At 43.4% G+C, this 16,917-nt stretch overlaps 1 protein-coding gene across 2 annotated transcripts in view; it reads left to right on the forward strand.

Moving 5' to 3' along the window:
- Window positions 1–12,457: 12,457 nt before the first annotated feature.
- RASA3 (RAS p21 protein activator 3) overlaps window positions 12,458–16,917 on the forward strand; it is a 128,591-nt gene continuing 124,131 nt past the window's right edge. Inside the window, exon 1 of one of the 2 annotated variants that reach the window (XM_027675025.1) lies at window positions 12,458–12,678. In XM_027675025.1, the coding sequence (XP_027530826.1) occupies window positions 12,624–12,678 (55 nt within the window). In that variant the 5' untranslated portion in view covers window positions 12,458–12,623. The remainder of the gene's footprint in view (window positions 12,679–16,917) is intronic. The other variant, XM_027675026.1, reaches the window with a different exon arrangement.

The following is a 16,917-nucleotide window of genomic DNA, read 5'->3' on the forward strand; positions in this document are numbered from 1 at the left end:
GATAGTATGCACTTTTCAAAAGCCAGAGCGAATGTGTTCAAACTGAAATAGTCCTGGGTTTTAATAGCCTTTTCACCTTTCTTTATCTGCATGCCAGCTGACTGCAAAAGAGAGCTCAAATAGACTTCCAAAAGCCAGTTACTTACCAAGTTGACTACTGATTCTCATGCAGGGCCACCTTGGCTTTCATTCTTTGTAGGCAATGTTTGGTAGGAAAGTGAACAGGCAAAGATATTTTCTTGGGCCCACCCAAAAATAGAAAAGGAGCTTCTGCTCATTCAAGATTGGCTTGGCCTCCTTGAAAGCTGACTTTGAGCTGACACAGATAATTTGATGTTTCTGTTTTCATGGTATGGAGCACCCTGGCAGACTGCTGAAGGACTTTCCTTTTGGCTCATGCATTTTCTTAACAAGGTCCGTAATTCCTAAGGAGAAGACTTGAGTTACAACTTGCAGCTTTCATGGGTCTTTTAAAACAGATAGAATAATGCACGTTATATAAAAGCACTGTGAAGTAGGGAGGGAACCCTTGGCAGACAGTGTCAAAATTCACTAACCAGAATGGTTCTGTACAAGGATGGCCCAGGGAATATTCCTTTTTACCACAAGGCTGTTTGTGCAGGTTGATCTTACACAGTGTTTCATATGGGTCCAGCAACACCTCTCACATCTACCACACAACTACCCAACACAGAATCAGGGCCAGTGCTCTTTTGAAATATATCTTGATAAACTTTTGCATTTCAGTAGCGAAGTTAGGTTGGTTATAGGGATTTGTGATTTTTATTACAGTTGGTGTGAAATGGTGTTTAAACAGAAGTAGATACATAATTAAAGCCTTGATACATACTAGTTTTGAGCGGTAAGGCAAATACTCTTATTTTCAGGCAAATGATGGAGTCGTTTCTTTCAGCTGTATATGTTCTTATTACTTTTCTGTTAATATAACAAGAAGATGTGGAGAATGTCAGTAAAATTATAAAGAGTACAGAGTTGAAATGCATTTTTTCAAATACATATATCAAATCTAACTGTGCACATAATACAATTATATTTTGCTCTTGAACATATAGAAATGCTTGGCCAGGCCTTGGCCTTGGTCTTTTGAATGCTACATGTGTAATGATTTGTTATGTACTGATACAAAAGGCACTGTTATCATTATCTTTTCACTGATTTTGATGAAGCCCTTAAAACATAAGGAAAACTTAGCCTCTTATATTGATGGAAACATGGCCCTGTAAGAAGCTGAAATCACCTGGAACGGTTTTCCAGCTGCTTCTGAATTAAAGTCTGTGACAGAAGGGAAGTGGCTTTAAACTTCCTCTGTGGTTGCCTATTCTCTTTCTACTCTCAGAGACTGTATATTGTATATTCATTCCTTCTGAACTGGGTTCTGGCAGGGATTTTATTGTTTCTGGGTTTTGGTTTATTTTGAGATAAATAAAGCAAAACTCAATAGTTTCAAAGTTGGCTGTCTTTGTGTTGAGCTACCTAAGGTCCAGCAAGTCCTTTCTGTCAGAAGATGGTGCTGGAAGACAGGAACAACATATCCTACCTCTAGTTCTAATTTCACAGTCTAAACTTATAGCTGCAGCAGGGGATTCTCTAGAGTGGTGTTTCACTGCTAAGTCAAAGTAGTCTTGTGAACTATCCTTAAACTGTAGACTTGAACTACTACCTCTACAAGATAAAGCAGATACTAATGAAATTTTTATTTTGTATACAATTTTATAAAGTGACAGCCATAGGAATTCCCCTGATCTGTGCAGAAAGACTTGCATGTAACTTCTTAATAGCAAAAGGTACTTACTGGAGAACAGATGAAAAAGTAAATAATGAACCTAAGAGTATTTTTGCAAAAAATGCATTTTCCACTATGTATCAAGACACAAATACATTCAGCTTTCATACACAGCAGAGAGAACTGTGTTTTCTGCAGCATAAGAGCAAGGTGGTCAATACCAGGCTACCTTGATGGGGGTAACCTTGGAGTGTGCTGAGCTTCTCAGCTGAGATCTCAGTACCCTATGGTTCTCATAGGTTTCTGGGTTTGTTTTTTAATCTCTCTGTTCTTTTGGTCTGATTTTTAAGCAAACCAGTTCATACAATATATAGGGCTGTAAACTCTGCAGGTGGTATTGCTGCTAGGAATTTGATTCTTCAGTTACTTCCTCCTTGAACTATGTTGCAAGGTTAGTGAGTCGCTGCCCTTTCCTCTCCCACTGTCTTTCCCAGCAGAACTTGGGCTGGCTCATGAGCTGTCAGCTACAGCAACTGCTCATGCTTATTACCCAGTTACAGAATAAGTTAAAAAATATTATTATTCTGCCATTGCACACCCCATTCAGATCATATTTTTGGAGGTACTGTTACTCATTGACCAGAAGTGCTGCTTTCAGTTTTTGCATTTGCTGTGAACTTTTTGTATTTAGTAAGGAAATACAAGACGGTGAGGGTACATTTTCTAAGGCTTTAAAGCTTTTCTGTATGTATGAAGAGGAAAGTAAGTCCTGGATTTTTTTTGTTTTGTGGGGGTTTTTTGCTTTTTTTGTTTGTTTGGTTGGTTGTTTTTTGTTTGTTTTGGTTTGTGTTTTTTTTTTTTTGACAGCTTTCCTGGCTATTTTAAAGTTGTGGCAATTTCTCACTTTATTCTAGGAAGTGTTTTACCCTGACTCACTTCGAATACGTGCACAGACTGTATCACAGGATTGGAGTCACTTGTGGGTGTGTTTGAGGATCAGACTCAGTCTCCCTTCATTCATTGCATGTCCCTGGATGTGCTGAGAGAAGCCAATTTTTTTTCGGTCAGCTCAGTATGTTACATGATAGGATCCAATGCTGTGACTTTGACCCTGCAAGCACAACCCCTTATCATATAACTCACAAGCAAACTACCCAAAAGGGTCCATCTGTACTCAGGGGGATAAAAAAAGCAACTGGAAACCCTGCTGGGATGAGAGGGATTCGCTCTGTCTCTGCATGCAGCATACCTGGCTGCTTCCATCCAAGGGCTGCCTGCAGTCACTCTGAATGTGTCTTCGTGCACATGTGTGCAGCAGAGCAAACCCTTCCCAGAGTGGCACAAGTGCTTGTTGTGCTGAGTGGTGCAAGGGGAGGGGACTTGAGGGCTATGGCTCCCACTGAAATACAAAAACAGATTTACCAGATGCTTCCTTTAGACTTGACCCTTTCTGGAAGCTTTGAGCAAGAATTAATTTTTGGCTGGGGAAAAGAAAAAAGGCTGTTTCCCACTTATTGTCTGAGAAATTGAGAGAAGGGAAAGGGGGTGGAAAGAGAGGAAGAGGAAGGGAAAAACACTGCCATAATCACACAGAGGTCTATTTATCTATACGTGTTTATACCTACATACACAATTTTAAATCTTTTGCACCATGTTTGGTAAAATCCACGATTTCCTTGATCTACAGCAAAAATGCCAAGTAGACTAGTGCTGACAGATAATTTTCCTCAGTGGTTTTAACGTGGGAAGAGGGCACAGAGGCAGAAGAGAGCACAGGACTGCAGAGCAATTGACCGAGTTCCTGCACTGAGGTCTGTTTACTTGTGCAGCAGTCCTCAGCTTTCTGAGGAAGACTGGTCTTGCTGCATGGATGCTATGGAGTATGTACACAGAGATAAGGCCAGGGCCCTGTCCCCCACCTTTACTTGAAGGGAGCGCTTTTCTGGGTAAACCTCATCCTGCTTTTGGCCCTGGAGAAGGCAACTGTGTGGTGCAGGCTCTTGCTGCTGAACTGCTGGTCCATAGCCAGAGGCCAGCATGTCCTGGACAAAGGGCTGGGTGAATTGTCCTGGCAAGCCCATAAGCTCCAAGGCGAGTGTTTCGGTTCAGCCACGTACTCCCCCTGGGTGCAAGCATCGCTGCAGCAATGGCTGCAGTGAAGGGGTCAGACTTCTGTCTGCTGGCAGGCTGGGGAGGGGTGTTGCTGATTCTGTGGCTGGCAGATTTTTTAGTTGTGAGTCTTTTCTTTGCATCAGACCCTTGCCAGGCTTTACAGAAGCAAATCTCAGCCAACTTGTATGCACGAGGCACAGCTAAATTTGCGTCTGGAATAAGGACCACTTGCCCTTAAGTGTAGGCAATAGATTGTATTGCTGTAAGAGAGGTGTCAGCCTCCAAAGAGCAGCATAGGGGAGAAAACTTGAAGGGCCTGAAGCACAGCAACCTCGTAAGAACAGAAAAGGCACCGTGAAGCAACAAAGGCTTTTGACTGAAAGCAAATGCTGAAAGAAACATTCTTCTGTGTGTTTGTAGGTTGGTGCATGGTGGTGCACTTGTGTCATGGGAATGGGTTGTGGTCAGTATTCCTGAAGTGAAGGCTGCACACTGCAGTGCGATGTGGTGCTCCTGCCCAGTGCTGACACCTCAGGCAGGCCTGGCCCTTCCCCTCCACAGCAGGCATGTGGTAGTAGATGCCCATGTTAATTCTTGCTAGTGCGTGGCTCAATGTTTTACATTTTTTATGTTGCTTTTCAGGGCTAATACCACTTTCTGCTATAAACAGCTGTTTGCTTTATAATAGCTGAAAAAAGTTAGTGGTATGGGTATTCTCTTTTTCTTTCTCCACTCCATCCTACAGACCTGGATAACCTTCAAAAAATCACTTCATTTTTTATTCTCCTCCTTTGACCTCAGAAATAATTGAAAGATATGCAGAGAAAGGCACTGTTTCCCTGAATGAAATCACTATCTAAACGCTAACCCTGGGCTGTTGTTCTAGACCTGCCACGCATACAAAAATCAGTTGCTTAAGCTCCAGGGTTTGATTTTGAGGAAAAAAAAAAAAGTCTGAATCTCTAATCTATGGCACCTGCCTCAGTCTCCCCCCTGGCCTGGGGAGACCTGCCAAGTGCAAAATTATACCAATACAATAGTCCCATGATCGACCAGTCACACCCAATAAGCCAGCACCCTGACAAGAACTGCTGGTCTTACCTGCATGTCCTGCAACTATTCAGCCTGTTCCACACAAGGGGGACAGAAAGGTTGGTCTTGCAGTGCTGCCTTTGGATTTACTCTCCAGCTTATTTACATTACTACTATGGTTTGCTGGCAAGGGGAGCAAGTTACAAGGTTCTGGCTCTCTGAGGAATATCTTGTCCAAATCCTCTCCTTTTCTTTTTAGTGAGAACAGATGTCTTGAATGGGCAGGTTTTGTTCTCCTTGAGGGTTTTATGGGCCACCATAAAGTCAGAATGGTCAATCTCTTCAAATGAGGCTCAAAGACAATGCTAGACTATGTCAGTAGAGGAAGAAATCCTTTGTGAGGACGGTGCAGGGGGACCTGCAATCGTGCCATTTCTAGCAGAGTAGCAAGACGGCTATGCCAGCCTGAGACAGGATTAGCTAGGTGCATTAGTTCCAGACCATATACCTTGCCTTCTGGTCAGACACAGGAAGATAACATTTTTCTCAATAGCAAATTAAATTTCTGTTTGTTTAAACAAAGTCACATTATTGCTTCTCTGTGAAAGGACACCAATAACCCCATGGCAAATTAAACTTTCCCAGAGGGTGCAAGAGGAATAAGGCCCTGGGTACAAGGAGCATATTTTGGTATTTGACATTTCTGCTTGTTGCATGAGCAACCAGACCTTCCATCTGTGGAACTTAGTTGCGGTATCACAGCTATTTCCTGCAGGTGGCAGATGATAATCATGCTAGTAACCAAATCTGGGTACAAATTATGTGTTTTCCAGACTGTTTATTCAGATATTGACTTAAATCTTTACATTATATAGTAGCTATAAATGCGTTTCCAACAGCAATAAAATAAGATTGCATAATTGGAGCCCATTGGTAGTTACCCATGGTAATATGTAATTAAATAATTGGGAATCAAGCGTGGTATGATTTTTATTTTTAAATTCAGCTTTGATTTTTTAAATTTACCAGATCAGAGAAATTGCTTCTATTCCAAAAACCTCCAAATAACCATCTGGATAATTGTGTTTCTTGGTATAAGATTATCTTTGCTCATGAACTGTGCTGGGAGAGAGTTCCTCTGTGTAGTCATGCCTGGATAATTAACTGATGCTTTAAAGAATTACATGCTAAACTAGAGTGCCAAATTGTGCCACATTGCCTTTCCTAGGTAGCTTCTCACCAGCAGAGTTGCTCTGCCTGAGTGGTACTACTGACTGAGGGAGGTTTTTTTTCAGATTGGCAGTCCCTAATGAGGACCAGATTTTGCTCCTTTTGCTCTCTTTAGTAGTTACTCACACACATGAGTAATCCCAGTGGGTTCAATGGGAGCTATTCACCACACAGAGAGAGGGTGGCATTTGCAAGTTGACCTTCCAGCATTGCCTTCAATGGGGTATTTGAGCAAATGGAAGACCACAGGATCTGACCCGCAGTAAACGCGTGACTACATGGAAAAGTCTATTCAAGGTTAACAGCACCATGTGGGATAGCTGTGTGGTGCTGGTTGTGGATGAATTATGCAAAGCCTCACAAAGTCAATGTAAACTTTATAGCATCTGTCATATAGATCTTGCTTATAGCACAAAACTGGGACATATCTCAGAAAGAGAGAAGTGTTTGCTTTATGTGTGTTTTGGGGTAGGTGTTAATAATGTAATCCCAATGGCTTCCCTCTGGGTAACTATACTATCCCCTAGGGTTTACAAGAGGGAGAAGATGGGGTAAAAGCTCTCCTTGCAGTACCCACAGAAGAGGTACTACTGGTGCTGCTAAATTGAGGGGGTTTGAAGCTTTGCCTTGGAGTTGGAGAGTAAGGATGGAGTCCTATCTTGTAGCATTAATGCCCATAAGGAACAGAGAAGACTGCAGAGGAGCTGATGACATAAAAGTAAAGAAGATATGAAAATGATGACTATGGCTGCCAATATGCAATGACTTGTGAAATATGGTTGTTTATATGCCTGTTTGCTTAACCACATATTTATTGTAAACAGCAATAGCCAGTGTTTTTTTAAAGGAGAAAGTCCCATTGCTGCTTAATTTTTCTTTCTCAAGATTATTTGCTGTTTTCTCTTAGCAGTTTCTCAAAAGGCTAATGTGGGAGAGATGAGAATACATGCATACTTATTAAACTGCAGTAAAATTCACCATATTTCATTCTTGTACATAATCACTGGGGTTTTTAGTGTTTTGGTTTGGTTTTGGGTTCTGTTTTGTTTTTCTGTAAGATCTTAATGCAGTTTTATTACATTATAATCTTTTATGAAAGGATAAAGGGATTTGTTCCTTAATAGGAAAGCAAAGTTTATAGGCTCAAGTAAAGCAGATATGACCCAGAACACAATGCTTCTACGAGTTTAACTAGAAGCTATTTCATGTTGGTAAACTTCATCGGAATCCTGAATGTTCTGTGCTTGCTGCTGAAATGCCTTGGATTTTAACATAGTTACTTATTTTAGGAGGATGCTAGACTGACAGATTTTTTGAAGTCATGAACAAGAATTGAAAGAGCAAAGTGTTCTTTTTAAAAAAGAAAAAAACCTGAAAACTTAAACATGACAATTAGTTGTATTGTCTCAGCTATTGTAACAATCAGTTCTCACTGGCCCCTTTTTCCTGTAATTAAAGTCATTTTTCTTTTTCCCCTTCTGGCCTCTTCCTGGCCCAGGGTTCCAGCAACAAGCAGCAAAAATGTAGGATTTTTTGAAAAGGCAAGCAGTAAGAAAAACAGGTAGACATGCTTTTCTTCCTCTACCCAGGGGTCACAGTGAAGATATTTGCTTTCTGTAAGTGTAATAACTGCAGAGCAATCCCTGGCTTTCCTGATTCTGATGCACAGACCTATTTTTATCCAGTCTGTGAGTGTACCATACATGCATATATAGTGGTACACACACAGAGGTCAGTAACAGCCACCTCAGTAATGTCTGCTCTTTCCCATGTTTCTCCTTCAATAAACTTTGTCACTTGTGTATTATCTGTGCTTTCTTGTCACTGTTGCTGACATTTTGCTAATTAAAGGCTTTGTCTTCATTCTCTTTCCTTCCTTCTTTCATTTAATGTAATGGCCAGAGTGTTTTTCAGCCAGATTAATCATACAAGCAATTTCATTAGTGTTTCTTCATTTCTCTGTTGCTACATCAAATGCAAACTCTTAGCCTTTGGAGACACAGGTAATCACAGACTCAATCTTAATTTCCTACTTGCATAGTATATTTCACTATGCATGGAGACCGGGGGAAGGTCTGCAGCCTTTTTCTGACCAGTTGGTTGGTTCTAGGGCTTCAGGAGCAGAAATACCCAACTACTTTTACTGTCTTACTACGAAAGGGATCACTGCAAAGGCTGAATTTACCCCTCAGTCAGGGAATAGGATGCAGAGGCACTAACAAAGACATCTTTGCATCTCCACTCACTTTGCCAAGGATAAATGTTTATTGGGTCACCCTAGTTGGCATAGAGTAGTCATACCATGCAGTATCTCTATATGGACAGTAGCTGCCTTTAGGCCTGGTACAGATATTATAAGTTGAAACTGCCTATGTCTTCCTAAAATTCAATTAAAATATCTTGCTCAGTCATCAGATCAGTGTCTTGCTTTTTATTACAGTGATGTTTCCTTAGATTTGCCTTAAATATGTCGTTCCTTCACATAAATATAGGTAGCAGCTTTGTGCTACCCTGGGGATAGAAGGTTCATATTTTGTTAGTTTCTTGCATAATGCAAAAGGAGATTAGAAAGCTTCTTATACTCTGTTTCCTCCCAAGAGAAAGCTATCATGTAGATCAAGAGAGGAAATGATTTCCTTGCTTGGCACAAATGAGTCACAGAAAATGACCTTCTTTGTAGTCTAATTTAGATCCAAGAATCCTCTGAAGAGCCGATAATATAAACCCATACGGCCTGGATGAAGAAAGTTGGAAAAGACATTGTCACTAACAGACTCATCCCCATCTTAAAAAGCAGTATTTCATTCACTTTGCCTAGATTTTTTTGATCAGACTGCTAGCAGCTGCAAACCTCATGTTGCCTGCACATGTTATCTGTAATACGCACATACGCATGTGATATGCTGCTGCTGAGGTTTCATTTCAACAATGAAGAAATTGAAAAAGCAACACATGTTCTTTGGCTGTTTCTTATACTGTGTTTAACATCTTTAAAATTACATATTCATGTGAATTTTGAAACAGTGCTTGCATTTACATTGTTGGACTGTATGACATGTAGATTTGAAGACAGATGTTTATTACAGAGGAAGCAACAAGCTTTCAGCCTTATGTCAGGAAAACAAGATCTGACAGAAAATAAACTAGCACACTGATACACAAAAGCACTGTCAAAGAGTTTCAGCAGAAAAGATCTGGTGGGAAACCAGAAGAGTAGCTGGACAGCACTGAGAGCTGCAAGCAACCATTTGTAGATTTTCATGTCAGGAGTCTTGATTTCATGGCAAAGAGTCTAAGAAGGCGGCAGCTTTTTTTCTTTTTTTTTTTACTTTTATATAATTTTTTTAATTAATTTTTTTTTCTGTTTTGGTGTTTTGTTTTAACTGTTCATGTGTTCCAATTGTTGCTCATTGATTCTGCAGGCATCTTGGTAGTTTCTTTTTTGCTTAAATATGGAAGTTCACGGTACTTAACTATGTTTTAAAGAAAAGGTTGGATTTATAGTTGAATTTTGCCACAGCTTTCTTGGACATATCCATACTGTTGTCAAAGCTAGGCCATCTTGAAAAACAGCCCAGAAGCATGGCCGTGGGCAAGTATGCATTCCTAAAGTGGCCCAGCATGCCACTGTGCCCTAACCACACCTTTGGATTGGGATGTTTTCTCATCAGGTTGCTTATGATCCTGGGTAAAGAATTTCCAAGTGTCATGGCTTATGGGCCTCTTATTTTCCATAATATAGAAATGGAAGTAATGAAAGTCTATTTTTTTTAACCAACAAATACAGTACACCACACACCTTCCTGAGCACCAGTGCTGGCACAGGGAGAGGTGCAAGCAACACCTGAGGTTAGGGTGTGGGAGACAACCATCACCTTATATTACTAGATGAATTTATGCTGGGTCAAATGAAATTAGATTTAAAGTGGTGGGCTTTGACTGCAAATTTGGGTGCACATAAAGGGGTGGGGGATTTATGTATAGCATGGTTTGTGAACCTATAATGACTGGGTTATAAATAGATATATTCTTTCACTTCCTGAACATAAAGGATATAGATAGAAGTGCCACGACTGTCCAAAAAGAACACAATGGTAAATTGGGAAGGATAGTCTGTGGAGTATCTGCTGAGAATAACCCGTACAGCAGGAAATGCTGGGAAGAGAATTGACAAATTGATTTTTTTTTTAATGACTATTTTGGGGTCAACTTTCTGCAGATGAGAAAAGCTTCAGACAGGGAAATGAGGTCAACAAGTCTTTATGTACCAAAGCAAGCACAGAAATATTTTATCTGAGATGTCTATACTATTTAGAGCATGGAAGCAGACTTCTCCCTGATGCTGTTAAGGAAGATTTATAGGGATCCTGAGCATAGGATACATTTACATTTGCTTACAGCTAAACATTATCCACTGGCTTGTAGCTGTAATTGTTTGTTTCTGCCTGTGTACAGCATTGTGTGTAGCAGTTGCTGGACATTTTTCTTCAGTGAGATGTCTTAGTAGGCTTGTATTTGTTTTGTATAAATACATTCAAGGTGCGTGCATGTGTGGTGAAGGAGCAAAAGCAACAGACTTCATATATTCCTTTTTATCTGTGAGCATGTACAGACTGTTAAAACAGACCTGTATAACATGTATACTCCAAAACTGTTTGTTTGTCACATCCAGCATCTGAGAGGCAATAACAGGTTGGCCAGTTTGAGTAAATGTCCTTCTTAAGATATGAGCTCTCTAATCAGCATTCTTTTAGTTTCTGTTCAGGCTGCTGCTTGTGTTGCCTCTTGTCCAGCTGGAAGGGGAGGCAAAAATAGGGGAGTCAGAAGTATTGTGACAGGTGAAATTTGGGTTAAAGTGAAGAAAATGCTAAAGGTTACTAGGGCAGGGAGCACTGAAGGTATCATGGGGGATGCAAAGGACCAGCAGGCAGAGGAGCTGAAGTATTGCAGTGAGCTGGGAGTATTATGGAAGAAGAGATGACACATAGAATGGGGATAATGAGGTTAGGGAGGACATTGGGCATATTGCAGCAAGGAAGAGGGAATTATGGCATGGATGTTGGTAACTGGAAGCCTGTACTTTATAAAATCTCTTTAAAGTCCTGTGCTATAAATCAAATTACATATGTCACTTGGCTATGCAGACAAGGAGAACACAGTAAGTCAGGCAGCTCCTTAAGATAACTCACTGCTTCCTTTTTTGGCTGTGAGCTTGCCAGCTTCCTTCAGAGTTAGGCCCATACCTGTATGGAAAAACCCAGACACCTCAGGCTTTCCTACAAGCTAACTTCCACCACTGCCATTGTAGCTCCTTCCCAAGTTTTCATTTGCTTTTCTGTATTTCAGTGTCTCACTTTTTTTTTTTTTTTTTGGTCTGCAGGCTTGAAAAAGGGCATTTTGTTGAGCTTCTTGGACATAGTGGACTGTCATGTGCCTGCACTGTTCTTCATAGGGATGTCCAAGCCTCCTCTGGGGAGCTGTGACTGCACCAAAGGTAATTTGATTGTTTAGTTTTTGAACTACTGTAATCTGTAGACCTCCACTGAACTTTGTGCTCTGCTATCGCCAGACCTTTAGGGAAGGAGTATTTCAATTACTGACTTTACAAGATCCAAAGTTTGGCACTGAACACTGACACAGGTCCTATTTCTTGCTGTTTAATGTGTACTCATACAAGTCTGAAATCTGAATTCCCTTCTCTTCCCGTGCAATCAGGTAGAGCCAGCTTTGCCGCTGATTAAATGGAGCCAGGAGACAGACTGGCCTGCTCTCAGCGCCCAAACAGGTTTGTTCATTTAATACGGGACTTCTTTTCCCCGGTAATGACTGGCTTTCAACCGGGGGCATCGATAGTGCCCTCTCTTTATGGCTCTGTGGGAAACAGGACTCGCACATCATCCCTCCCTCCCTCTCGCCATGACGCCAACGGCTGCTCCCGGCGCTTGGTCCGGGCCGGCACTGGAGCGGGGCCACGGAGTTAGTCAGCCCTCGCCCTCTCCGCGCTGCCCTCTCGGGAGTGCCGGCGGGGCGGAGGTTGCCGGGGCCGGGAGCAAAGGGGCAGAGACCGTGAGCACCGGTGCAGTGCTGTGGCACCGACCCCTCGCTAGCTCAGGGGGCGGCCGCTCTCCAGCTGTTGCCGCGCTCCGCCGCTCCCCCCGCGCGCGGCTCCCCCGCCCCCGCGGGCAGCGGGCCAATGAGCACCGCGGCCGCCGCCCCGCTGGCCAATGAGGGGGCGGTGGTGGGGGCGGGGCGGGCGCTGCCGGCCGGCGGGGGGAGAGGCGGGCGCTGCGCTCCGCTGGGCTCGGCTCTGCTGGGCTGCGCGGCCGCTCGCTACTCCTTCCCTCCCGCACTCGCTCCAGCCCGGTCGCGGCGTGCTGCCGCCCGCCCTCCCTCTGTCCCGTCCGGCGGAGCATCTCGCCTGCCTCCTCCTGCCCAGCCCCTGCGTCTCCGCGGCGGCGGGGCTCGAGCACTGCTGAGCGCCAGGCGCGGCGGCGGCACCACCACCATGGCGGTGGAGGAAGAGGGGCTGCGGGTCTTCCAGAGCGTCAGGATTAAAATCGGTGAGGGCGCGGGGCAGCGCGCAGGCAGCCCCCGCTGGAGGGGAGCGTGGCGAGGCGGCGGCGTTGGACGCCCCTTGGTGCTGCCGTGCGCTCCTGTCCCGCCGGCGGAGCGCTGGGGGCGGCGGGGCGGGCGGTGCCCGCGGCCAGGGGGCTCCGCGGGGCCGTGCGGGGCGGTCGGTCGGTGCCGCGGTAACGGGCGGGCAGCACCGTCCGTCCGGCTGGCACCCGCAGGAGTCCGGGAGGCGCAGGATATTAGGCGGATTTTTTTTTTTTGGTTGTGTTTTCTTTTTTTTTATTTTTTTTTTTATTTTCGTTGCTAAGCTACGCGCTAAAAGTTTGAAGGCAATCACCGAGTCTCAGCAGTGTGTGTCAGTGGCAAAAGTGGTGCGAAACCGGCCCAAAAGCGGCTGTGGGCAGGAGCCGATGCCTCGGCCCCTTCCCTCGGCGAGGGCACGGGCAGAGGCTGCTGCCTCTTCCTCACGGCTTCCTCCGACCCGCACTGGGAGGTTCGCTCCTCTCCTCTCCTTGCTGTTGATCGAGTTCCAAACCACATTATTAGAAAGTAAGCGACAGATGTCAGCGAGCGGATTAAACTCTCCCTGGTCGAGTTCTGAGTGTGCCGGCTGGGAGGGAAATCCCTCGTTTCCGTAAGACAATCAGTCAGTCCCCCGTGCAGAGGGAGCGGTTCTGCTCCCCGGGATGGGGCGCGAGCTCCGGGGGAAGTGGCGAAGTTCAGCGCCAGGCTCGCAGCGGTGGGTACCGAGGGCTCGTGGCTTCCTAATAAAGATCTTGAGAAATCTCCCTTTGCAAGTCCGTGCGTTCGAAAGCAAATTTACAGCCACCAATTATCCTGTTAGATAAAACTGAAATGTGAGATTACATAGGAAATCTCATTATTGAATAGTGGCATTAGCATTTCAAAGAGACTATTGCTAGGATCGTTTCCTCGTTAATTGTCATCAATTAGTTTAGTGATAGCAGATTTTAAGAGGTAATTTTTAGTTTATATGATAAAATTTTGTGTTTATTCTATGTCCTTTTATACATCTGGAAAATAGATTCAGTATACAAAGTATGGTCGGAGACTTGTTCTCTGGCTCTTCTCAAAGAGGGGAAGGGGAGAAAAAGAAGGTCCTTTCACAAGGGAGAAATCCAGACACATACAGTGATGCTATTGCAAGTTGTTCCTACTGGTGATTTTTAGTAAAAAGAGCAAGCACACATCTCACGTATAGGATGATGACTCTTGGGTAGGGTGTTTTGGTCTGCTTAGGTTTTTGTGGGGTTTTTTTGAGAAGAAAACAGTGATGATGTTATGCCTAAATGATTGAAGTCATGAGAGTGTGGGAATTTCTTTGAATTGTGGAAGAGATCGATGATAACAGCAGCAAAAGTCTTGAGATTAATCTCTTTAAGTTGCAGAGGAAAGTTAATCCTGCTGCTGACTTCAGTTGTCAGAGCCTCCATCAAAACTAAGCGTTTGATTACGGTAGTACTGCAGCAAGTATCCCTGATGCTTTTTAGCGTGGATAGCGAGTAGGAAAAACCGCGTGCATCCGGAAGCACAGCAGTGCTTCCCTTCTGCCTTGAGAGCCGAAGCTCTTTCCTGGATGAACTGCAGGATAATGCCCGACGCTTTCTGGATCGGCGCTGCGCCCAGGTGTTCCAGCGCGGTCCGGCAGGGGGCGGTGGTGAGCGCTTCCCGTCTGTCCATGGGAAGTGTCCGAGGAACGGCCACGCGCCGGCATCGTGGCTGGAACGCGAGTTTCTGGGATTCGAGTTCGAAAGTTAAACACATTTCTTTAGCTGAATATCTCTTGTGAAATTTATCAGAAAAATAGCAAGAAGCAGGATTGCTCTAGTGGGTTGATGGAGTATTTCTAATCTCATCATCATCATGGCTAGGCTTCGAAAGCAATTGTAATCTTTAAGAAATTGTATAAGGAGGCTTGCAGGCTCCCTGCAAAAAATCCTATGAGTGGATCTGAGGGGAGATCACAGAATTGTTAGGATTGGAAGGGATCTCTGGAGATCATCTAGCCCAACCTCCCTGCCAAGGCAGGGTCACCTAGACCAGGTGACGCAGGAAGGCGTCCAGGTGGGTTTTGAATGTCTCCAGAGAGGGGACTCCACAACCTCCCTGGGCAGCCTGTTCCAGTGCTCTGCCACACTCAACATAAAGAAATTGTTTCTCACGTGGAACTTTGGTGTTTCAGTTGATGGCCATTGCTCCTTGGCCTGTTGCTGAACACAACTGAGAAGATGGTGCACGTTGGAGGGACACTACTTTTGTTAGCTACTCCCAAGAGTAAATTTGTCTTTTAGCAGTTCCCATTCACTGAAATCTTGTAGAGTTCTCTCTTTTCTAGTGACAGGAGTCTTTGAATCTTTTAATGGGTTAAGGGACAAGTTATTTGAGTACAATGGGATAAGTCATTTCCCATCTTGATTTGCTTTGATTTATCATGCTGTAGAAGTGGTCAGTTCTGTTCTTTGGGAGCTTGTTTCGTGGCCAAGCTCTGACTGATGTCTGACTCCAAAATACTCTGTGCTTGATCTGATAAGGCGTTTCCTTCTCTGCAATGCCTTTGCTGGCAAATCGTGAATGGGGATGCTGATACACAAGTGTGCCTTGTTATAAATCATATGAAATGTAGGGTTGATGCCTTGAGGAATCAGTGCAAACACAGAGTGAGACACCCATGTTGGCGTGCCTTCCCTGATGGAGAGGCTGATGCAGTTGGGAGGCTTCCAGCTGTGCAAAGCATTATAGCCTAGAGGTGTTTGAATGCCCTAATGTAATGTATTGCTGTAGCTGGCTTGTCCTGTATTTCCAAGAAGCTGCAGGTAAATGAAGGCATTTTCTACTGCTGGTGTAACTTGTTCTTTTGAGACTGATGGGTTGCATGGAATCAGCCATATCTAGCTAGATGGATAATTATATAAATGCTTCCCTGTTCTGAGGAGTGTTGTTTCTAGTCATGCTTGGATTTGGCTTGAGCCATCTGTTTCATCTTTTGAAAATGTGAAGCATTGAGCTTCTTAGGAACCCATGTTTGCCTCATTCAGTTGCACTGGCAGTAGTGAGCCACTTCCAAAAGATATCTCATTGAGATATTGAAGTTGTGGAGCAATGATACAAACTTTGTCAGTGTGGGTAGCAGTGTTAAGAGGAATTGTTACTTTGTTACCTGCCTCTTGTCCAGTTTCTTTTGTGGTTACTGGAATTGAAAGAACTCAATGCCTGGCTACTTCTGTTCGTGGCTGTTGCAAGGAAATAACGTACAGCAGAAAGAAGAAAGTAGTACTTGTGCTAATGAATGTGCTGTTCAAATGTCTATTTGAAATTGATTTATTTTGGCTTCCCATAACTGTGCTTTTGTCTTTTTTTTCCTTAATTGAAAATTATTTTTACCGGAATCCCTTATACATAAACAAAACAATGTGTCATGTAAGACTAAACAAACACTTCCTATAAGATTGCCACTTTGAGGAAGTGTGCAGTGCTGATATTTCCATGAGTCAGTGTTTCAAAACCTGAAAGGAAACAACATAAGGCTCTATGACTGATGATTGGCTGGAAAAACTACAAAGAGAGTCCTTCTGCTTGACAACATGACTTTTGTTGTAATGTTAATATTTAATAAATATGCTGTACTTAATTGCTACTTTTTTCTCCTTAAATGGCATCAACTATTAAACTTTCAGTTGAAAAAATAAAAACTCATTCAGCGTTTCTGCTGTTGAAAGCTGTATGCTGGCTAGCAGAGAACCTTCTGGCAGATTTTACTTTGTGAAATTGTTTATACTTGAAAAATCTAAAGAAAGAGGTCATTTGTGAATTTTCACTTTAAAATATCAAGCTTTTCATGCCCCTGAAATCTAGTACTAATACTTAGGAGGATTAGGCTCTGCTCTAAAATAGCATTTTTTTTTAGTGGTATTAGGGCTTGTTACAGAGCTTAAACAGTCCAATATTTTTGGAGTAATAGTTGGGACAGGAGGATACTGCACACTGAAAGGTTACCAGGGGCCATAGTGTAATGAGGAGGACCATTTGCTCATAATTCTATTGACCTCACAGATAATAACGGTCCATGTGTACACTCTGAGGGCTTGTTGCAATTTAAGACATAAACTTCTAAAGCTCCTTTTATTGTCTTTAGAAAGTCCAGGAATGGACCTTTTCAGGTTACAAGGTCTTAGTCTAAAATGTGGGAATTCCAGGAGCATCGTCTG

This window comes from Neopelma chrysocephalum, unplaced genomic scaffold, assembly GCF_003984885.1.
Source record: "Neopelma chrysocephalum unplaced genomic scaffold, ASM398488v2 Primary Assembly neopelma1_25, whole genome shotgun sequence".
NCBI lineage: Eukaryota > Metazoa > Chordata > Aves > Passeriformes > Pipridae > Neopelma > Neopelma chrysocephalum.